Raw genomic sequence first — 20,031 nt, forward strand, 5'->3', positions numbered from 1 at the left:
TTACAGTGTGCAATATAACATGTGTTCATGTTTCGCGTGTAAAAAAACACAGTATTTTTCACACTATTTACTTATCTGTATACCGCTGTTTCCACTGTCCTAAAAACGGCTGGTGATTTCCTTGTTCTATAAAGTCCCTCCTTCAGAAACACGTAACGAGTTCTGATTGTGCAAGCAGTTCCTGTGCTGTGATTCGACCACAGCTTAGCGCACGTGAAAGCGGTTCCTGTGTTGTAATTTGACAGCAGCTTAGCGCACGTTGGAAAGGTCACGCCTCTTAACGGAGAGATGTATGCGTTCAATAATCTCTACAGCGTCCCTGGGAAAGCCAAACAAAGGTGATTTGACTCCTGGATGAAAATAACAGCGTCTCGATGACATGGCGATAAACACACTCAACGCAACAGTTCCTTTTCTCCACGAGACCGTCCGCTTCTCCACGTGGGACAGCAACAAGACCGCGCCCCCTTTTTCGCGTTTCTTTGTGGGCGGAGGTTAGTCTGTTCTACTGCTCTACTGACGTAAGTAAAGAAGGAAGTACCAGGATGTAGTCCAAGCCAGCCGTTCGCTGTAGGCTTTGAAAGGGAACTTCTGTTAAATAAAATATCTCGCTTGGCATTGAACTTTGAGCTTTATCATTTTACAGGTATTATTTATGCTCTAACAGCAACATTACACACTAACTAAAGTTTGAACAATGGAATCGCGAAGAAGGGGGCCTTTAAGCTATTTTGGGCTTGGCCCTTTTTTTGTCCAGGAGTGTACATACTTTTTGGCGGTCCCTTTTGTAATAAAGTTTATTAATTTGTAAACATACTTAAATGTTTAGCCAAACACAATTTTATGTATCAACCTGATGAAATCGATTCTTGGTAAAGCCTTAAGTTTAGCCAGTAAACACCCACCAATTTTTTCACTGAACACACACCACTTTTTAACTTTTCACTCACACTACAGAAGTTTGATAAGATGCAGAAGACGTGATTATTATTGAATGATTATTGTTGAAGAGTAAGAAGTGTAATCTTAAAACAGATAGTTCAACCAAAAATGTAGTTCAACCGTCATTTACTCACGTTCATGTCATTCCAAACCTGCACAACTTTCTTCAGCATTGAAGATATTTTGACCAAAAACACCTGGTTACCATTTACTTTCATGTAGGCCTACATACAAAAAAAGGGGATATTTCTCAAATTATCTTCTAGGTTCCACTCAAGAAGTCATACAGATCAGTAACGACATGAGGGCCAGTAAATGATGACAGAAGTTTCTTTTCTGGGGGAACTATTTCTTTAAGGATGAACCGCGAACAGGACAATACAGACGCGTAAAAAGGGATACATTTGAATGAAGGGGGATAATTAATAATATAAATGTGATAATAATGCCTCAGCAGCTTTGGTTTGTCTTTCAACCTGTTTTCTCAAATTTGGAAAGTGACTTTCAGTGAAAAAAGGTCGCGTGTGTGCACATATGTTGGCATATGTACACAGTGCTTACCTGTGGTGTACACATGCAAAGTGTGCTTTGTAGGCTAAACAACAGTTCAAATGTTTGCCACAGTCGATTCCCAAGTCTGTTCGTTCAGTGAATGAAGTGAAGATACTTTAGAGAGGAACACCGCTGAAGTAGCTGTTATGTAAGGAGTCTTTCAAGTAGAATCCCTGCAGAGATGGATCACTTTTCATTCTGCCCTAACCAGCTCAGCTCTGACACCAAGTGACACTTACTTGCTATTGCAACTTCTGCACTTGGGTTTGGGTTCCAAAGCCACATCTCTTGACCTAAAGGTTCACCTGTTAAACACTTAAAGCAAGCTAAAAGCTACTATTGTTTTTCAGCAATTTGCCATGTCTTTATACAAGCCTTTTTGTTTGACTGAAGCTCAGAGTGGGGGTTCAAATGATCAGTCCTTTAATTACAGCTTCATACAGAATGGATGGTTATCTTGTCAAAGGGAATGAAGCAAATAACCATCATTAAATGTGATCTCGCTGATCTATGATTAAACCGACACATGCAAAACAGCTATTTTCAATCAGATATAATAACTGTGATTGAGACACTCTGAACTGCTATGCTGTTGATTATGACAGCTATGCTTGCTTGTTAAACAACAAAAGTCCTGTGACATTAGTACCAGATTATGAATACAAGTCAGTAAATAGCTGGATCAAGGATTTAATCATAGTACATGATTAATGTAACAGCGTATCGATGATATTATTCTCAGTTCTCTTTTAATAAGATGTATTTAGGCTATGTATGTATGTATGTATGTATGTATGTATGTATGTATGTATGTATGTATGTATGTATAAAAATTATATCATTCAATATTCTTGATATTATATTAGAATAAGACAGAAAATAGTTTTTTGTGCATATAGCATTAATAACATAAATCATAAATTACTTGTCTTCAGTTTAATCATTTGTTAGCATTTTTAAAAATGGAAAAAAATAAATACCTAAAAGGCTAATGCATGACTCATATTTAATATTTTTAATATTTATTAAATGTGAGCAACTGGGTGTGCAAGGTACATATTCATATGCATATGGTGTTTACCCAATATAGTAATTAATTATAAATAGAATTACATAGGCCTATAATTATAAAACTCTACAATATGCATTTATTTGTATTGCAAAATAAAGTTGAAAAAAATCTTAGAATTAAAATAAAATAGCACATCGAATACACTAATCCTTTCTAAAAATCAGTTTTCTTCTAATATAATCTCCAAATCCTTCAATAACTAGTCTGAGTATATATGAAGGTGGATAAAGATTTAATATAAATCCTAATATATTTTTGAAGGTGAGAAAAATGCTAAATAAAGTAAAAAAAAAAAAATCATATTGCTTATCAAAAGTGATAAACCTAAACAAGTCTTTATATATGAACTGGCTAATATCTCAATAGATCACGGGTTGTGAATCACAAGAAGTACAATTCACATTTAAATCTTGACACAATGAAGGTTTTAAGTGTAACGGGACAGTAGCGATGCATACGTTTAAAATAATGTGTTACAAAATATCCAAGTATATTTGAAGTGTGGTTGTCGTCATTTTAGCTCCGCCCCGTTTGCCTTTGACCCTCCCGGCGCGCCTGTGCTGTGGCGGGAGATTCCAGCATGGCGGTGCAACCTAAACAAAATCTGTCGATGGACAGTGCATCTGAACATGGATTTTTGAATTTTTATTTTTCTATGCCAGAGAAACCGGACACCACCGTGAGAGTATTTGATCGAAACGATTACTACACGGTACACGGAAAAGATGCGTTTTTTGCAGCCAAGGAAGTTTTCAAGACGAACGGCGTCATCAAAAACCTGGGCACAGGTTGGGTGTTAAAATTATGGAATTATTTAATAAAATATCAGTTCATGAAATATATCTGGTTCTTTCTATTGTGCAGATATATGCATCTTGCTTAAACTGCATCAGTATATCGTCAGTTTGTTGAATATATTATTATGTCTAGAATTAAGTCTAATGGTACTTTTTGTTTTTACGCAGGAAATAAGCGGTTGGAGAGTGTGGTCCTCAGTAAGATGAACTTTGAGTCATTTGTGAGGGACCTGCTGCTGGTCAGGCAGTACCGGGTGGAGGTTTACAAGAATGCCAGTAAGAGTAGCAAAGATCATGACTGGCAGATATCTTTCAAGGTATCTTACATTTTTTACTGTTTTATAAAAAAAAATTCTCAGTATCACTTGTCCCAGTCTCATTATGTTTATGTTTTGTATCCCAGGCTTCTCCAGGAAACCTGACCCAGTTTGAGGAGATTTTGTTTGGCAGTGGAGGAGGACCTGGGGAGAGTGCAGCCGGTGTCGTTGGGGTTCGTCTTGGCACCGGGGCTGATGGACAGCGTGTTGTCGGTGTTGGCTATGTGGACAACACCCTCAGGAAACTCGGTGTGTGTGAATTCCCAGACAATGATCAGTTTTCCAATCTGGAGGCACTTCTGGTGCAGATCGGGCCCAAAGAGTGTGTGCTTCCTGGAGGAGATGCAGGTGGAGACCTTGGGAAACTCAAACAGGTAAGTTTCTTATAGATGCCAGATTGTGTGTTTTGAAGCAAGATAGGGATGTATGGTATATTGGTGCCACATCCGTTAATAACTGATAATAACTTAAAACTGATTTTTTAAGGTTAAATGGTATTGGTGTTTTAATTGTGTATGTTAAAGGGATAGTTCACCCAAAAATGAAAATTTGACATTTATCTGCTTGCATCCAAGGTGTAGGTGTCTTTGTTTCTTCAGTAGAACACAAATGGAGATTTCTAACTTCACCTGTTGCTGTGTGTCACTCATAGAATGCATGTCAATGGGGTCTAGTTCTATTAGGGTAAAAAAAACATGCACAGACAACTTCAAATTAATCCATGCGGCTCGTGACGACACATTGATGTCTTAAGACACGAAACGATCGGTTTTTGCGATAAACCGAACAGTATTTATATCATTTTTTACCTCAAATACAACACCATGTCCAACAGCCCTGAAAGCGCAGCACTTCCGGAAAGGAAGGTCAATGTACACGATCTAGTGTAGAGACATCACTTCCTGTGTGTGAGGTCTCTACTAGAACTAGACCCCATTGACATGCATTATATGAGTGACACACAGCAATGGTTAAAGTTAAAAATCTCCATTTGTGTTCTACTGAAGAAACAAAGACACCTACACCTTGGATGGCCTGGGGGTAAGCAGATAAATGTCAAATTTTCATTTTTGGGTGAACTATCCCTTTAATGTGCTATACATTTACATTTAGTCATTATCTAATACTCACTTTAATCGATAAAAACTTAATGTAATAACACTGTTAGATGTAATCTTTAGGAAATCTCAAAATAAATATCCATTTGTTTTATACTGTACTACATCATAATGCTGAGATGCCAAAATTTACTCGTAGGTAAACAAAATTATATTTTGACAAAGTAGTAGAATTTTAATATTGGCTAAAAAATTAAATTAAGTTGGATCTTATAACCGAAAGAATTTTAAATGGGTCATAAAATGGAAAATGAAAATGTTCTGAAAGGCACAATATGTACAAATTTTAGATTAAAATATTACAAAAACAGAACAATGTAATATATATATATATTTTGTTGACTTGTGTACTTTCATCATCCCAAATGTTTCCCAGAATAAGCAATTTTAACCAGGACACGGACCATGTCCATGCGTTGCCTATCAATGACATCATACCCGCATTACCCTCGACTTCCGGTTTTATTTTGTAGAAACCATGGAAACACCAAAGGCGCTTTAATATATTATGTGTTTTATTAGACAGGTGAGCAACTGTTTGGATACATTCCTCGACTGAAAACGAATCATTGTTATTTAGCTCAACACCGTTAGTCTTATTGTTTAAATCTCGTTTTCTTAATTAACCCTGAGTACCATGTTTTACCATGCCTAATATTGATCTAGCTTACTGCAGTGTGTAACAAGTGTCTCATAGTCGCCACCGAGTGAACGCATATATAGTGAGTAGCACTATAACATAACTTTCAACACACACAAATGTATCTAATATGATCAAACATTGCTGCGTTACCCAACATACGCATGACCCAAAACGCAGAAGCGGTCGTCTGCGGCATAATAAAAGCTCCACTGCCGCGCTTGTCTCTAATTAGATCACTCCAGCGGCCTCGATCCGCTCCAATGGCTTTCAGCCACACCCTGCTTCATACTACAGTAACATAAATAAATCTATTATACATTAGCTCATCCATGAATATGATTTCTGCCCTGTTGGATTCTTTTCCACCGGCTGTAGATGTGAAGACAACAGCTCCCATGATTCCGCAAAATCAAGGCGCCATCAAGCTACGCCTTTGTTTTGTATAAAAATTACATATTGTGCCTTTACTATTTACACACACAACCAGTTACTTTACACTAATACTATACAAGTTTCATACCTCAAAGGTAACGCCACAGTTTAAAATATGAGTTTTTGTTTTTCACCCTTCATGCCCCTTAACATGCATATGTAAATCTAGAAGGCTTGCCCTTAAAGTCGGCATGAAAAGGAAATTGCGATAATCTTTTCTTCTCTATAGTGAAACAGCTTCTTGATCAAGAAAAAAACGTAGGACGGGACTTGATTTTGTTCATCAGTAATTGATTGAGTTGTTGGATCGTTGTGCGATTGCTATGATGTCATGTGATTGACAGGTCATCCCGCCCTCGCACCAGTTAAAAACACGTCATCAGAGAAGAGAGGTTGTTGCAAGAGGGAGAAGTTATTTTGATTAAAGATTGAGGAAATGAATAAGAATTGTTCATTTTGGTTTCATTATGACTTTAACAACTCATATCTGTCTATCAATTACAAGAGCAATTCTACTTTTTTAATGCAAAAAAACTTTACTAACTTCATAGGCTAACCTCCAGAACATAATATAAAGATCTGAAAATGCATTTCATGACCCCTTTAATATCACTGCATCTCTAAAACATGATTTTATAACCATAATTCTTTCATGCTGGTTTCTGTTCATAATTCAGGTGGTACAGCGGGGTGGCATTCTGCTCACAGACAGGAAGAAATCTGAGTTCACAACCAAAGACATCGTGCAGGATCTGAATCGCCTTCTGAAGGCCCGCAAGGGAGAGACGGTGTCCAGTGCTGCCCTTCCAGAGATGGAGAAACAGGTTTGGGGCGCTACAACACAAGTTATAAGTGTGTAATTTCAAGTGGTTCACCTGGAGATTTAATCAGGTTATTGCTTTTCCAGATTGCAATGTCTTGCTTGGAAGCAGTCATCAAATACCTGGAGCTTCTCTCAGATGAGGCCAATTTTGGTTCTTTCAAAATGACCACATTTGACCTCAACCAGTACGTGCGTCTGGATAATGCTGCTGTGCAGGCCCTGAATCTTTTCCAGGTCAGGGGTTATTGAAAAACAGAAAAATATGGAATTTCTTCAGAGAAGGGTTATTTTGATTTCTGATATGTTCTTATTATATGATTTCTCAGGGTTCCTCTGATGATGCTACAGGCACACACTCCCTGGCAGGCCTTTTAAACAAATGTCGTACCCCTCAAGGACAGCGGTTGGTCAACCAGTGGATTAAACAGCCTCTCATTGATAAAAACAAGATAGAAGAAAGGTAAGACTTTTGTTTGCTGTCTATTAGGGCTGGGTAAAAAAATATAAATTTCTCGGTTTTAATTGATTCTCATTTTTATGAATTGATATCGATTCTTAAATCCCAAGAATCTCGGTCTATGCTGTTTTCAGTTGATGAATGAACAGAACTTTGTATTGTGCTCCTATCCAATAAATCGCAATAATCTTTCTCCTTTGTTACTTTTGATGTTAAATTCTGTCCATTTTATTATGAAATTCAAACAATAAACACTGTTTTAGCGTTCTTTATTGTGGCGTGACAAATCACTGTAGTGCCTCAGTTCAAGCAAAGCCGATCATCTCCTCCACTTTACTGCTGTTTACAGCATAAAATAAACATGAATGAACATTGAAAGGTATGTTTAGAGATACAGTACAACGTACCGAAATCTGTATCATGTCTCGTGTAATCGCTCAGTGTTTTAAACGTGGAAAGACGTTAATAAAACAGTTTGTAGACAATGTCATGTAACGTCACACTTGCCTCAGAAAAGCTATTGAATATCCATAAACTTGTTTGTCAGTAAGAAAAAAGGACTCTAGAGAAGAACATTTTTATATATATATATATATATATAAATAAATAATCACTTGGCCACAGGTGTGTAACATCAAGCTCCTAGGCATGCAGACTGCTTCTACAAACATTTGTGAACGAATGGGCGCTCTCAAGAGCTCAGTGAATTCAAGTGTGGTACTGTGATAGGTTGCCACCTGTGCAATCCATTCGTGAAATTTCCTCACTACTAAATATTCCACGATCAACTGTTAGTGGTATTATAACAAAATGGAAGCAAATGGGAACAACAGCAACTCCGCAATGAAGTGGTAGGCCACGTAAAAAGAGTGGGGTCAGCTCATGCTGAGGTGCACAGTGTGCAGATGTCGCCAACTTTCTGCAGGTTCAATAGCTGTAGACCTCCAAACTTCAGTTGGCCTTCAGATTAGCTCAAGCACAGTGTGTTGAGCTTCAAGGAATGGGTTTTCAATGGGTTACATCATCAAGTGCAAAGCGTCGGATGCAGTGGTGTAAAGCACGCTGCCACTGGACTCTAAAGCTGTGAAGACGTGTTCTCTGGAGTGGCGAATCACGCTTCTCTGTCTGGCAATCCAATGGACGAGTCTTAGATGTCTGGACAGGCTTTAAACTGAAGCCCCAACTCTGCCCATACCCAAGACTATTTAACCCGACCATTACATTTACATGTTAAGCCTGAACCCGACCTGAACCCTGAGGTCTGTTTCTCACAGCAAATACCATTTTTGCAATATTTTGTATTTAAAGATTGCTTGCAACGGTAAACAAATGCATGTACAAACACAGGTATAGCGGCCCAATCAGCACAGCAGTAAGAGAAAAAGCACAAACTTACCAATTACGTAACTTTGTTGTGATCGAACTGAACCAGAGGCTGTTCATTAAACATTAGCCCGAACCCAAACCGAGACCCGGAAGTTTTTCGGGACCCATCGGGTTCTGGTTCGGGTAGCAGACCTCTCACGAGTCTGGGTTTTGCGGTTGCCAGGAGACCGGTACTTGCCTGACTGCATTGTGCCAACTGTAAAGTTAGGTGGAGGGGGGGATAATGGTGTGGGGTTGTTTTTCAGGGGTTGGGCTTGACCCCTTAGTTCCAGTAAAAGGAACTCCTAATGCTTCAGCATACCAAGACTTTTTGGACAATTTCATGCTCCCAACTTTGTGGGAACAGTTTGGGGATGGCCCCTTCCAGATCCAACATGACTGCGCACCAGTGCACAAAGCAAGGTCCATAAAGACATGGATGAGCGAGTTTGGTGTGGAGGAACTTGACTGGCCTGATAACCCGATAGAACACCTTTTGGATGAATTAGAGCGGAGACTGCGAACCAGGCCTTTTCGTCCAACATCAATGCATGACCTCACAAATGCGCTTCTAGAAGAATGGTCAAAAATTCCCATAAACGATCTCCTAAACCTTGTGGAACGCCTATTATAGCTGCAAAGGGTGGGCCAACTCCATAATAAACCCTACGGATTAAGAATGGGATGTCATTAAAATTCATGTACATGTAAAGGCAGGCGTCCCAAAACTTTTGCCAATATAGTGTATCTTGACATTTGGATGACGTTCATTTGATTTAGTCTGTTTTAATACATTTAATATTTAAGTCATGTAAGATTTCATATTTTTTCCTTAATGCTGATTTTAAAGTCTATTCGAAATGAACTTCTGCAACATAAAATAAGACAAATTTTTCTTGTACACTACTTTTTAAAAGTTTGGGGGTGGCAAGATTTTTTATGTATTTGAAAGAATGTCTTATGCTCACACCACTTATTTGTTCCAAAAATACAGAAATAAGGCTAGTATTGTAAAATATTACAATTTAAAATTACTTTTCTATTTTAATATATTTTAAAATGTAGTTTATTCATGTCATGGCAAAGCTGAATTTTCAGCAGCCATTAGTCCAATCTTTAGTGTCATAGTTGTGCTACTTATTTTTGTAGAAACTGATTTTTTCAGCATTCTGTGATGAATAGAAAGAACAGCATAATGTTCAAAATAAGAACAAATCAATTGTAACATTTAAGTGTCTTTACTGTTACTTGTTAAATGTAATGCATCCTTCCCAACAAAAGTATTATATTATAAATAATTATTATTTATTTATTTTTTGGACTAAGAAATGAAGTGATAAGACTGTGAGCTTTGATTTGCTGTCATGTTGTGCAGACTGGACCTTGTGGAGACTTTTGTGGAAGACTCTGAGCTGAGGAAAAGTTGTCAAGAGGATCTTCTCCGCCGTTTTCCAGACCTGAACCGCATGGCAAAGAAGTTCCAGCGTCAGAGCTCTACTTTACAGGACTGTTATCGGGTCTATCAAGCTGTGGGGCAACTGCAGAGTCTGATTCTGGTTTTGGAGAGATACTGTGGTGAGCAAAACCAGGGATGTGATTTTTCTGTATATACACGTATTAACATATTTTCTCGACCCAAGTGAAAAAAACTGTACGATGACTAAAAATCATGAAATAACCATAAATTATTACTAAATAAACTGCCAAATGTTACTTTTTCGAATACATTTAAGTCATGCAAAAATTGACAGCATTGCACAAGCTCGCGACACCATCTACGGCAGGGGTTTTCAAACTTTATGATGCCAAGGACCCCCAAATATGTTGAACCTTAATGAGGGACCACCTTCCTGAAATCCTAAATTTGTATGTATGAAAAAATAGGACATTATAAATGCAACATTGTTTCCAAAATTAAATTGGCTGTACTTAATGTTGGATGTATAAACCTGAAGAAGAACATTTTCGATTAAAAATTATTTGTATAAGCAACTTTCACAATAAATGTATGCAAGCAGCTTATGTACTGCGTTAAGAATACTGCCTTACAACCCCAGAGATCAAGATAAATGGGACTATAGTGAGAAAAACGCACTATAAAAGATACAAAACAAACATATACAATTCTGGAAAGTATGTATATGGCAAGAAAGGAGAGAAACATTTAGAAATTAAACAGTTAGAATGTTCGTTAGACTTTATCCATTTTGCTTTGTCTTTTTATTCTCTGAAATTTTCTGGGGACCCGTTAGACCCCAGTTTGAAAACCCCTGATCTACGGGATATCCGTAGAATGTCAGCCAATATTCAAAGCCTCAAATGTGATTTTAAAAAAACGTCTTTTGTCTTTAGCTGATCACATGCCTGCAAAACTTCGTTGCTCAAATGCAAATTAGAAGGCTAACAGGCAAAGCTTCTTGTGGGACACCACAATGAGTGACCGCTGTATTTTAATCTGTTAACAGGGAAACATCAGGTCCTCCTACACGCAGCATTCATCTCTCCCCTTAATGACCTCATCTCTGACTTCTCCAAATTTCAGGAGATGATTGAAACCACACTGGACATGAACCAGGTCTAATCTTGTCATCTGCACTTTGATCTTAAAGCAAACTTGAAGAACATTTTGTAGGTTGCTTTGGCCTAAAACTCCTTTAATATGTAACACACCTTGTTTTTTGGGGGGTTTTTTTTGTCAGGTTGAGCATCATGAGTTCCTGGTAAAGCCCTCATTTGATCCCACATTGAGTGAGCTCAGGGAGAACATGGATCGTCTGGAGAAGGCCATGCAGGGTGCCCTGAGCAGTGCGGCTCGTGATCTTGGTAAGTGATCAAAGTGTGGAAGTTAAATGCATTTCCCTATTAAGCATTTTGGTTTTGAACTAGTAACAAATGTTGATCTTTAGGGCTGGAAGCAGCCAAGACTGTGAAGCTTGAATCCAACGCACAGATCGGCTACTTTTTCCGAGTCACGTGCAAAGAAGAAAAGAGCCTTCGCAACAACAAGAAATTCACAACTTTAGATGTTCAGAAGAACGGAGTGCGATTCACTAACAGGCAAGGATGTTAAATGAGATGTTTAAATATTGGTGCAGCTAATGCTTGGAGTTCTTAGTAGCTGATTGAGTTGTCTGTTTCACAGTAAGCTCAGCTCTTTGAATGAGGAGTACACAAAAAGCAGAGAAGAGTATGAAGAGGCTCAGAACGCCATCGTCAAAGAGATCATCACCATAGCCGCTGGTGAGAGTTATTCATGTGTAAAGGGTTGTTCCGTGTGGTTTGATTGTAACTCTGGATACAATACAGGTTAAGCTGTCTCTGAACCATTACCACAGAGTATAATATCCCAAAAAAGATATAATATTACTAAAGAGTATAATACCCATCGACAGCCGTTCATAATTCCCGTTCACACAAAGGATGTTACCTATAACGATAACTAAAGTTTTATTAATTGCCCTATGATAGCAGGGAATTCCACACTACCACAACTATAACAATAATGAAACAGAAGAACAATATCTTTGAAATCTTTTTCAGAAAGATTTTTTCCATCTAATGAACATAATGAAAATCATTGACAGCCAATCAGAATCCATCCAGCGTTAAAAAGCATTGCGCTTAAAATAAACAGAATTTTATGTCATTGGTTGGTGTGAAAGCTAATATAGTTATAGTTACAGTTGTAGTCTTTATAGTTATTGTTCTTAGTGTGAATGCACCTGGCCTTAATGCACTTACAATTGAAAGTGTTCACTCACTGTTTTGAAAGACGCATGATTTAAACATTGTGTTAATATAATATGTATCAAAACAAATGTTATGCAAGAATATACTTAAAAAAATGACAGGTTCTACAACGGCTCAAATAATGCATTTTAGAGAAGAATTGTTATAGCATAAGCATTTAAATAATAATGCCGGTATGATATGGACATTCTGATTGTTTTTTCTTACATAGTGACATTTCTAAGTGAAAGCTTCTCGAACAAGAAATCTAGGGTGTGACTTGATTTCGTCCTTGATTGGATTGTTGGCTAATTGGTTGTTATTTGCTAAATAGTGCAATGTCATGTATAATACAGCAATGTTCCATTAAAAAAATTATACATTTTAATTTCATTGTGAATTTAGCCAATAAACTGTGGCTATCAACATTAATCCACAAATGTTTCTAGATTCTAATGTGTATTGAACACAGTTTTGGTCAGTAACAATAAGCTTTTTTGAATTTTGGTTAAAATTGTTAGCACAATGAGAATGAATAGTTCAATAACCCTGTGTTTTTACCATAGGCTATGTGGATCCAGTACAGACTCTAAATGAGGTGATAGCTCAACTGGATGCTGTGGTGAGCTTTGCCGTGGTGTCCCATGCTGCCCCAGTGCCTTACATTAGGCCGAAAATACTAGAGAAAGGATCAGGGAGACTCATTGTGAAAGCAGCAAGACATCCCTGTGTTGAAGCCCAAGATGATGTTGCTTTTATTCCCAATGATGTCATTTTCACAAGGGGCGAGGAGATGTTTCATATCATCACAGGTCAGCTCTTATTTGATTGGAGGATTATAAAAATGAGCTTGTGGGTGATGAGTACTAGCATTAAATGAAAGATTCATGTATATAAATAAATAAATGCAAGTATCACATAAGATACTTCTCGACAGGTTAGCTTCTATTGGGATTACTGGCACTGCTCTGTCTTGGTTTGTTGTCTTAGGTCGTATCTGTCTAGACGCACTCAGCGTATTCAATTAAAAAGTTTTAGATCAAGAACATCTACAGTCACCACTGGTGTTACCCAGGGTTCTGTTTTGGGCCCACTTCTTTTCATTAGTTGTATGCTTCCTCTTGGTTATATTTTGAGAAAACATGGTATTCATTTTCACTGTTTTGCGTATGACACCCAACTTTACCTGTCTGCCAAACCGACTGGTTCCTTTTCTTTTGTCCAGCTGTTTAGCTGAAGATTGGCTTTCAGCGAACTTCCTGAAGCTAAATGGCAACCAAACTGAGGCCTTACTTGTTGGCACTAGATCTGTTTTGTCTAAATCTAATTGTTTTTCTTTGTACATTGACAATAATGCAATCTGTACTTCCTCACAGGTTAAAAGTTTGGGTGTTATCATGGATAGCACACTATCCTTTGAAACTCGCATTAATAATGTCACGCGGACTGCATACTTCCACTTGCGTAATATTAACCGTCTCGGTCCCTTTCTCTCAACCAATAATACTGCAGTTCTTATACATGCATTAGTCACTTCACGTATAGACTACTGTAATGCTCTTCTCACAGGTGTTCCCTATAAATTGCTACATAAGCTTCAGTTGGTTCAGAATTCTACAGCACGTGTTCTTTCTAGATCACCTTTTACTGAGCACATTTCTCCAGTTCTTCAGGAATTGCACTGGCTTCCAGTAAAGTATCGAGCTGAATTCAATATCTTGCTTCTTACAAGGCACTTCATAATCTTGCTTCACAATACCGTACTCAACTTCTTCATGTTTACACTCATTCACGTGCTCTCAGATCTTCATCTTAAATTTCTCTTGTGGTACCTCGGTTTCGACTAACTCAGTGGTTCTCAACCTTTTTTCAGTGATGTACAACCTGTGAAATATTTTTTCACCCAAGTACCCCCTAACCAGCGCAAAGCATTTTTGGTTGAAAAAACTTAAGACAGAAAAGACTTAAAACAGAGCACTGTGCCATCAGTGTCTGATTTATTTAACTTTGGAACAGATAAACATATTCAAACATTTGCAAAAAAGAAACAATTTTGAACATTTTAAATTATAATAATACATGACTAAATGTATTGCGAATATTTCTCATCACTAAAATGTAGTGATTCAAACTAATGTTGTGAAAACAGTGACCATATTTCTGAAATGGAAACCGGGGACATTTCCTATTTGAGTGGTCAAAATATCACAATCCCATTTGCTATTATATTTTAATTAAAAAACAGGGACAATACATTTTTGAATGTTGTGGAGTCCCTATATTATTATTAACATTAATAATTATTATGATTTAGTTTGATTGTTAGGAATTTTGGTCTGGATTTAATACAATAAAAAACCCCAAAAAAAAACAATGAAAACAGTAAATGGTAAGCTAACCATTGTAAATAAGCAGTTCAAAACAATATTGTAACATGACTTAACAAAAACGCATTACAAAAATAAAACAAATATGATAAATAAAACTATTCAACAAATAGTGTAACATTTTATAATTGTATTTAAGTTTATACTATATAAATAACTTTTTTTACTTCAAAAGTTTTGTTACGTTTATGCTTGAAAATAATTCTTACTATCCTTAATTGGTCTTGTTATTTTGCATTTTTGGATCATTTTAAGCAGAAAGTATATGTATTCTGCACCTGTATTGGTTGCAAGTGTAATTGTTTGGGGTTTTTGTTTTGTTCAGATGTGTGGTAATCACTGCGTTGTGACAGCGGAACTTTTGGGGACAAAACAATCCTGCACCTTGTTGAGGCTCTGTTATAAAGCACATACAAACAATATTACTTAAAATTAAAAAACGAATAGTTAGTATGTTTCTACCTTGAAAGCAATAACGAGGTTTCTTTTGATATTTGATGATAATGGCGCTCTGTCTGCTCTCGACTCTACGACTCTACGTTCTTCATAAAGTAGTAGCGGCGTGCGCGTGAACCAGTAGAGTCAGCCTTCTGCTGGTGAAAATAATCACTGCACGATTGTTCCTGCTGTATGTTGGTTGGGCGCTTGTTTTCCAATATATCTGCGTGGTTGTTTGGAACGAGCTGTAAAACGAGGACATTTCCGGGGACAACTCCAGTCGGGGACAGAACATTAAAAACGGGGACATCTGGTCACCTGATCGTTGATCCAAGTGATTGACAGGTGATGCCAGGCGGCATATGACAGGTTGGGTCAAACCATCTAGGTATGGGGGAGACTCTGGGTTTTTAGGATAATGAAATTGAATAGCCTACTGAATATAAAATATTTTTTATGAACTTATACTTATATTTTCCTGAAATATTTATGAAATAATAATTTTTAAAGGATTTTTGCGTGGATTACTTTTTAAATATATGCAGGCTATATTTTAAAATCTCACGTACCCCCTGGAGTGCCTTCACGTACCCCCAGGGGTACGCGTACCCCCATTTGAGAACCACTGGACTAACTGACGTGGGTGCCAGATCTTTTAGTTATGCTATGGAACTCCCTTCCCCTTGATGTTCGCACTAGTGATTGTTTTTTGACTTTTAAAACGCGTCTTAAGACATATCTTTTTATTCAGGATTTTTTTATAATAAGTTTTATTGAGTCTTAACTTCACTTTATCTGTATATGCGGTGTTTGTTGTGTGTTTTGTCTTGTGTAGTGATCTGTATTTTTGCTTGTGAGGTGACCTTGGGTGTTATGAAAGTTGCAATTTAATAAAATGCATTATTATTATTATTCCATTATCTGTATGGTAAAAAGCTTTTTTCTGATGTTTTTAGGTCCAAATATGGGTGGTAAATCCACATACATCCGGCAGGTTGGTGTGATTGTGCTGATGGCACAGATTGGCTGTTTTGTGCCATGTGATGAGGCAGAGCTGAGTGTGGTGGACTGTGTGCTCGCTCGAGTGGGTGCGGGGGACAGCCAAATCAAAGGAGTGTCCACCTTTATGGCTGAGATGCTGGAGACGGCTGCTATTCTCCGGTCAGAACTCACACTTAAAACATTTTGTGTACTCATTATTTTTAAAGGAATTTTCCAGGTTCAATACAAGTTGAGCTGAATCGACAGGATTTGTAGATTCAGTGGTAACCAACAATCAATTTCCACTTGTCCCTCCTTTAAAAAAAGTAAATGTCTGGGTGACAGTTGGAGCATTTACAATGGAAGTAAATGGGGCCAAATATTAAAATACTCACTATACCTGCTTGTAGTTTAGCCCCAAAATGTAAACAATATGCATGTTAACAAGATTTTAGTGTGGAAAGTCACTTACTAAACTTATCTTTGTGAAGTTATCTCCAGTTTTACAACTTTGTTGCTATAACAACAATGGCATAAACGCTAAAATGACTGATTAAAAGCTTTACTAATCGACTAAAGTTTTAACAGAAGAATTATGTAAGCACTTTTATAAATGTATAAGCTTTTAAAAAAAAAAAACATTTTGAGGGGCTAATCTAAATTTGTGATAATCAGCATTATTCCACATATGCTCTGTTGTACTTAAAGTTGACATGAAACAGAAGCTTCAATAGTCCTTTCTTCCCTATTTTGATGTATATGTATATCTGAGTGAAACGTCTTCTCAAATAAGAAACAATGTAGAGCGGGACACGATTTTGTCTGTCTCGTATTGTTTGGATTGTTTGCTATTGCTGTGTTCTCATGTGACCGGTTGTCCCGCCCTCGCGCCGGTGAACACATTATCAGAGAAGAGATGTTGTACTTATTTCGATTAAAGATTACGAGGGCACATGAATAAAAATAAAAAATGTGCACGTATGAACCAGTTATAATAAGTAGTGCAATATTTCATCAAAACAAGATTGGTCAGTTTTGATTTCATAATGATTGTATTGAACCTGAGCATTTCTTTCAAACACATTTAACATTATACAGTGTTTTATGATTTTTTTTTTTTATGCCTTCAACTTGCATTATCATTTTATGTTTTTGACACATTTACAATAGTGCTGTCAATCGATTCAAATAAATTAACTAATTAATTGCAGGTTTTTCTGTAATTAATCGCATTATAATATATTTTTATATCGTAATAATTTTTTCACATTGTATCTCCAAATAAATGTAGAACTAACATAAAGACAGCATATTTTAAATATTTGTTTAATGGCATCTTTTTCCTAAGCACTATGAATGAATGCCTGTATCACTGATACCAATAGTGCTACTGATGTCTCAATTAAATGGATTTATTCCTCAATTTTAGGCATTAAGTATAGCCATTCAACATTACATTATAATTGGAAGCCATCATTTTCAACATTTAATACGTTTTTACAAATATCAACTTCTAATTTAAGTGAAAACCCTAAACCATCTTCAGCTAAACTATAAATTGTATATACATAAACTATAAATTGAATATAGATTCATTCTTATTAAAGCTACAACAGTTATTCAGTCAAGAGCGGAGTTAATTTTTTTTTTCTTTTCTTTGATTAACATTAAAGGGTTAGTTCACCCAAAAATGAAAATTCTGTCATTAATTACTTACCCTCATGTCGTTCGACACCCGTAAGACCTCAGTTCATCTTCGGAACACAAATGAAGATATTTTAGTTGAAATCCGATAGCTCAGAAAGGCCTCCATTGGCACAATGCACTTTAGTACCTTTTATGGGTCTTGAGAGTGTAAAGACGTCGTTACAAAGTCCATCTCACTACAGTGGTTCTACGATAACTTTATGAAGCGACGAGAATAGTTTTTGTGCGGAAAAAAAACTAAATAACGACTTGTATAGTGATGACTGATTTCAAAACAATGCATCATGAAGCTTCGAAGCGGTATGAATCAGTGAGTCGAATCATGATTCGGATCGCGTGTCAAACCGCCAAACTGCTGAAATCACGTGACTTTGCCGATCCAAACCGCTGAATCGACTCACTGATTCATAACGCTTCGAAGCTTCATGATGCAGTGTTTTGATGAGCGTGATCATGTACTGTAACGATAGGATGCTAGGAAAAAAAAATTATTTGGCTTTAATTGCGTTAAACATTTTTAAAGCGTTCAACTGGAAAAAATTAACCGCAAAATTAACATTTTTACAGCGCTATTTCACAATATGTGCATTTTATGCCCTTCAGTACTTTTATGTGATAAATGCATGTCATGTTTTGAATTGGCTTTTTAGATCAGCCACAGAGGATTCCCTCATCATTATTGATGAATTAGGCAGAGGCACATCCACATATGATGGCTTTGGTCTGGCCTGGGCAATCTCTGAGTACATCGCTACTCGCCTCAAGTCCTTCTGCCTGTTTGCCACTCACTTCCATGAGCTGACGGCACTGGCGCAGCAGGTGCCCACTGTCCGTAACCTCCACGTCACTGCCCTGACCACAGACAGCACTCTCACAATGCTCTACAAGGTGAAAAAGGGTATGTAGAACTCCAGCAAACAAAACTCTTTTTGAAAACTCAGATTTTGTATATTTCCATTTGTGCTTGGTGTATGATGTTTTATTTGTGCTTGATTTAGGTGTGTGTGACCAGAGCTTTGGGATTCATGTGGCAGAGCTTGCTAACTTCCCCAAGCATGTGATTGCTAATGCACGGGAGAAGGCTTTGGAGCTTGAGGAGTTCCAGGATATTTCCAGAGCTGGGGAGGAAGCTGGACCTGAAGCCAAGAAACGCTGCTTGGAGAAACAGGTGAGATGTGTTATTAAAAGAAATGTTTGCATTTACTCTGCAGCTCAATGCATTAAACTATTACAGTTAATAAACTGCTGTAATGTCCTGTCATCTTACCCATAGGAGGGGGAGAAGATCATCGAGGCCTTCCTGGCTAAGGTTAAATCAATGTCTGTTGACGGCATGTCCGACGAGGCTGTCAAAAAGGAGCTGCGCAAACTCAAGGCAGAGGTCATCGGCCAAAACAATAGTTTCGTCAATGAGATAGTGTCACGTTCTACCAAAGTCAAACTGACTTCAGTCTGAGGGCTTCAGGCTGAGCATTGTCGTTGTGGATGAATGTTCAACATTTCTGTAGAATTGTTTATGGTATAATGGAAATTGTTATAATCTATAGTAGATTAGAAAAATGTTCAATTCTAGCACCATCTTTCTTTTCAGGTTCTTTCCCCCCCTGGTTATTTGCATTTTGTAGTCATAAATCTTTTCTCAGAGTAAACATTTTCTAAATATGTTTTGTGTGTGTGTGTGTGTGTATGTGTGAGTGCATTGTCAGTTAAAATTACAACTTGAATTTTGGTTAGTGGCAATGTCGCCATCTAATGGGCAAGATGGGGAATGTTCAAATTTCAAAGATAATAGTTCATTATAATCACAAACTACTTTAGTTCAGACAGACCTTATTAGTACACTTAACTTTACATTTAGATTTAAACCCTAAAGCAACTCTAGTCAATGAAATGTTTTCTTTAAAATGTGCTAAATCTTCATGTTGCCATAGTTTAGGGCATTTCAAACTGGGGTCTGGGAAAAATGTAAAAATATTGAAAATCCCTGCTATTGTTTACCTGATAAGCCAAGCAGAATAAAGAACATTTTTTAATTCAGTTCCAAGACTGTTTAAAAAGTGCTTGCTTTATTTTTTTTAATTGATCAGGTTTGTAAGAGTAATGCTTTTTGGCGAGTTTGTTGTCTAACGAAAACATCTTAAACTAGAATAAGATATTTGGCTGGTTTAAGATGGGGTGGCTGGTCTCCCAGCCTTGCCAAACTGGTGCTCAACTAGCAGGTCTCCCAGAACCATAACCCACTTTTTGCTATCCTGGCCAGCCTAGGAGACC

The 20,031-nt window shown here is 37.2% G+C and overlaps 1 protein-coding gene across 1 annotated transcript; it reads left to right on the top strand.

Moving 5' to 3' along the window:
• The first annotated feature begins 3,099 nt into the window (after nucleotides 1-3,099).
• msh2 (mutS homolog 2 (E. coli)) lies at nucleotides 3,100-19,812 on the top strand. The gene is made up of 16 exons (XM_079845592.1): nucleotides 3,100-3,354; nucleotides 3,532-3,680; nucleotides 3,767-4,054; nucleotides 6,551-6,697; nucleotides 6,781-6,930; nucleotides 7,023-7,156; nucleotides 9,894-10,093; nucleotides 10,984-11,093; nucleotides 11,218-11,341; nucleotides 11,425-11,575; nucleotides 11,661-11,758; nucleotides 12,814-13,059; nucleotides 16,029-16,233; nucleotides 18,411-18,658; nucleotides 18,759-18,928; nucleotides 19,034-19,812. Exons 1-16 carry the CDS (start codon nucleotides 3,147-3,149, stop codon nucleotides 19,214-19,216), a joined length of 2,811 nt encoding a protein of 936 aa, XP_079701718.1. The 5' UTR covers nucleotides 3,100-3,146; the 3' UTR covers nucleotides 19,217-19,812.
• The last annotated feature ends 219 nt before the right edge of the window (nucleotides 19,813-20,031 follow it).

This window comes from Gobio gobio (assembly GCF_949357685.1).
Source record: "Gobio gobio genome assembly, chromosome: 20".
NCBI classification, from domain to species: Eukaryota; Metazoa; Chordata; class Actinopteri; order Cypriniformes; family Gobionidae; genus Gobio; species Gobio gobio.

Coding starts and splice junctions, on each gene's coding strand:
- msh2 (XM_079845592.1), top strand. CDS start 3,147: ATGGCGGTGCAACCTAAACAAAATCTGTCGATGGACAGTGCATCTGAA. Junction 3,681..3,766: donor ACTGGCAGATATCTTTCAAG/GTATCTTACATT, acceptor TTTGTATCCCAG/GCTTCTCCAGGAAACCTGAC. Junction 11,094..11,217: donor CCACACTGGACATGAACCAG/GTCTAATCTTGT, acceptor TTTTTTTGTCAG/GTTGAGCATCATGAGTTCCT.